Source organism: Cebidichthys violaceus, unplaced genomic scaffold (assembly GCF_023349555.1).
Source record: "Cebidichthys violaceus isolate CVI_PGR_0920_01 unplaced genomic scaffold, fCebVio1.0.p SCAF_59, whole genome shotgun sequence".
Classification (NCBI taxonomy): domain Eukaryota; kingdom Metazoa; phylum Chordata; class Actinopteri; order Perciformes; family Stichaeidae; genus Cebidichthys; species Cebidichthys violaceus.
This window is the reverse complement of record NW_027176805.1, coordinates 428,115-432,223: the sequence shown is the minus strand read 5'-3', so window position 1 is coordinate 432,223 and position 4,109 is coordinate 428,115. Positions and strand designations below refer to the sequence as shown.

Here is a 4,109-nt window from a genome sequence, read left to right as displayed (position 1 = left end):
CTTCTTTTCTCACCGAAATGGCAAAATCCACTTGTTTCAAGAAAGAAATATTCTTTAAAAAATAAATCGGCATATCGATTTGACTTGAGTCTGAAAAGCGACATAGATACATAAATGAATAATACAAAAAAATAATATATACAAAATAGAAAAATAGAATAGAAAATATTTAAGTTTTTCTATGTCTATTCAATAACTCCCACATCTTCACTGCCTCAGCCGCCGACTAAACAGACCCAAACAGCCCACTCCGTTACATGCTCACAGACACATGACGCATTTTCCATCACTGGTATAAATACGCAGCATCATTCTCCGTCAGCAGCCGAGACTCGCAGTTCAGACTCTCTCTGCTGCACGAGACAGTCCACAACAGTCCACTATGCGCTCTTCAAGGTGGGACGGTGTGACGCGCACCAGGCTCTCCATCAAGTAACGGTCGCTCTCCCAACACTTCGACAATGGAGGGCACAAACAACACGACAGCCTGGCCTCAGTTTGACAACTCTTCCAACAAAACCCCCAAACCCGAAGACGAGGAGGTGAAGCTGAGTTACCAAGTGGTCACATCATTCCTGCTTGGCGCGCTCATTCTGTGCGCAGTATTTGGGAACGCGTGCGTCGTCGCGGCCATCGCCTTGGAGCGGTCTCTCCAGAACGTGGCCAACTACCTGATCGGCTCTCTGGCTGTCACCGACCTGATGGTGTCGGTGCTGGTGCTACCCATGGCGGCGCTTTACCAGGTGTTGAACCGGTGGACTCTTGGGCAGATTCCGTGCGACATCTTCATCTCTCTGGACGTGTTGTGCTGCACGTCGTCCATCCTGCACCTGTGCGCCATCGCTCTGGACAGATACTGGGCGATAACCGAGCCCATAGAGTATATGAAGAAGAGGACGCCGCGGAGAGCCGCCGTCCTCATCAGTGTCACCTGGCTCGTCGGATTCTCCATCTCGGTGCCGCCGATGTTGATCATGCGCTCCCAGCCCAGCAGCATGGCAGAGGACAGGGCGAACCCCAAGCAGTGTAAGATCAGGCAAGACCCCTGGTACACAATATACTCAACTTTCGGGGCTTTTTACATCCCGCTGACGCTAATGTTGGTGTTATACGGGCGGATATTCAAAGCTGCCAGGTTTCGGATCAGGAGAACGGTGCGTAAAACGGAGAAAAAGAAAGTGTCCGACTCCTGCTTGGCGTTGTCCCCCGCCCTGTTCCACAAAAAGACTACCGGCGACGCGCAGGGCAAGAGCTGGAAAAGGAGCGTGGAGCCCCGGCCGCTGCCGACCGTCAACGGCGCGGTGAAACACGCGGAGGATGGCGAGTCCCTGGAGATCATAGAAGTTCACAGCAACTTCAGAGGCAACCTGCCGCTGCCCAACACCCCGAGCTCCGTGCCGCTGTTCGAGAGCAGGCACGAGAAGGCGACGGAGGCCAAGAGGAAGATCGCGATGGCCCGGGAGCGCAAAACGGTGAAGACTCTGGGGATCATCATGGGCACCTTCATCCTCTGCTGGCTGCCCTTCTTCATCGTGGCACTGGTCATGCCTTTTTGCCAGGGGTCGTGCTACATGCCCCGCTGGCTGGAGGATGTCATTAACTGGCTGGGCTACTCCAACTCTTTACTCAACCCCATCATTTACGCGTACTTCAACAAAGACTTTCAGAGCGCTTTCAAGAAAATAATCAAATGTCATTTCTGCAGACCGTGACGGTCCTCAAAAAGAGGAGCAGCCCTGAACACAAACAGCCTATAAAAGAGATTGTTGTGAAGGCATGACTGATGATAAAACAGAGAAGAGGGCTCACAATGATTTACTGTTGATCATCGCCATCGTTATCAGTGCTGAAATTCTCCCGTAGCCTATGCATAGATAACGCTGTGATCGTTTGATTGAAAGCTCCGTGTTCTTCATCCTGTTCTGTAATGTTCAATAAAGAAACACTTTTTCATCACTTTTCAGAAGTCATGATTTAAACGCTTTATGTACAGATTACGTGTTTTAAAAGTATGCAAACGATACGGTTTCCAAAATGAGTGGTGCACTGAGGGGGAAGAGAGTGACGGTAGCTGAGAACTTGTACCCAACCAGCATCAATCAAAATCAACCGATAACGATTTTGAAAATCGATTGGTTATTTAAGAAGCTTAACGTATTTTCTTTGTTTCATATCAGTCTAAATAGAGATTTGGGGCTGCTGGTCAGACAACAGGAGAAATGATGACGTCACCCTGGGCTCTTACAAATTGAGTATTATTCATTATTTTCTAACATTTTATAGCCAAAAATGATTTCAATAATGAAGAGATTTATAGATAATGAAAAAAAATGTTGCAGTTATATTTTACTCCACATGCTCAAACACTTTATTATTGTATATTAGAAAAAGAGAAATTAAATCCAACTGCACCACACATTTACAGCATTTAGCTCAAGCTCTTATCCAGGGCACAGTTCTGTACATATTCTCATTAAACATCTGCACTGACATCTGAAAAATCTCCTGCACCGTTGTCTTGCTCCTTAATCCTCAGTCTTTTATTCTCTATGTAGGATATTTCAGGATTCTTCTTCTTTCCGTGCAGATAACTGTCACTCAGCACCTGCAAACTACTGATGGGTGTGCATGGAAATTATGTCATTGAGCATCTGGCTCACAATGTGACACTTTTTTCTAATAGAAGCTGTCAAGTGGAATATGTGACTGTGTTGCTTCCAGGTGGATTAGATTTATTTTTTTTTTTCTGTGTCTAAACCGTATTGACCAATTGGTGGGACGGTAACAAAGTCAAAGCCATGCAGGTAAGCATTGTTTAAACCCACGCAACTTTATTGTCAGTAGATCCCAAATATGTCAGGGAAAAGTGTCAATACAGCTAGAATCTTTAAATTAATGGAAAGGTGTATGGAGAAATTTACCTAATTTGAAAGTGTCTCAATAAAACTTCAATGTCCTGTCAGACAGCGTGGAAAAAGATGATTTTAAAAACCTTAGAGTAAGGGAACTAAAAGAAAATCTCCATGTTAAGGGGTTAATAAGTATTTGGTATTTGTGAATTTAAATTAATCACAGTGGGACTTTAGTTCTTGTCTTAAAGTCTTCACAGGATTGCATCCCCTGCAACAGAAAATGTGTCACCCTCCTCAAAGTGTCTTCAAACAGCATCCTGAGCCCCCAAAGTGTTTCCCCTGGGCTCCACCTGCAGTCTGATCCTCTCATATCATGCATGTGCGCATCTGCTGCTATCTCTCAGGGCTGATGTGATGTGAAACAAAGACAATCCTTATTACAGTTTGAAAAAAAAAGAAGCATTTCGTCATTCCAGGGGTGGGGGGGTGGTCTCCGATGTGGTGGGTGGGATAACAGACAGTCAGATAGAAACAAAAAAACCTGCACTCTCGTCATCACACATGTCATGAAAAGGTTGCTGTTGACGTGGTCGAGGTGCTCCTCGTAGCGCATTTCCTCTGCCCTTTTCCTCCATCACTCACAGCCTCATAACATATAAGTCCATCTTAAAAAATGGCTGTGAAGGGGGCGCACGGATGGATGCTGGAGAGGTGGTCGCCATAGCGACATATGGTGGATGCAAACTCCGGGGGCCGGAGGGGCAATTACCTGATCAAAGGCCTGCTGCCAGGCAGGAATACAGAGGTGTGTGTGAGGGGCCCACAGCTGGCAGCTACCGCAGACAATAAGCAGGTGTGGTTTTTATTCTTCTTCTTTGGCTTAGAGTGTTACACTGTGACTGCTGCTGTACAGTAGGTCTGTGTCCTGTGATCCTCTCTCAACGAGAGTGCCACAAACTTTTTTTTTATAAAGTTGTTTTTCTCCTTTTATTTCCAAATAAGTAACCCGACAAGGTTATTGTACTGACCTTTTCCAATTCTGTCTGGCAGGATCACATACACACGTGTTCTGTTTCAGTTTGCTTCATTTCAAGCTGTGATGTTTTGATTGAATGAAATATCAAAAAGAAAAAAGGCCAAGTTTTATTTCATGCAGGCAAATGGAAATATTCTAGATGTCTTGAGCATCAATTCCAAACACATTTCCCCAAAATTCAGCCTGACATATTTGGTATCTTTGGAAATATACAAATGTCC

At 45.3% G+C, this 4,109-nt stretch overlaps 1 protein-coding gene across 1 annotated transcript; it reads left to right on the top strand.

The window, feature by feature from the left end:
• Positions 1-337: 337 nt before the first annotated feature.
• htr1ab (5-hydroxytryptamine (serotonin) receptor 1A b) lies at positions 338-1,898 on the top strand. The gene has a single exon (XM_068732430.1). It carries the CDS (start codon positions 462-464, stop codon positions 1,710-1,712), a length of 1,251 nt encoding a protein of 416 aa, XP_068588531.1. The 5' UTR covers positions 338-461; the 3' UTR covers positions 1,713-1,898.
• Positions 1,899-4,109: the final 2,211 nt, after the last annotated feature.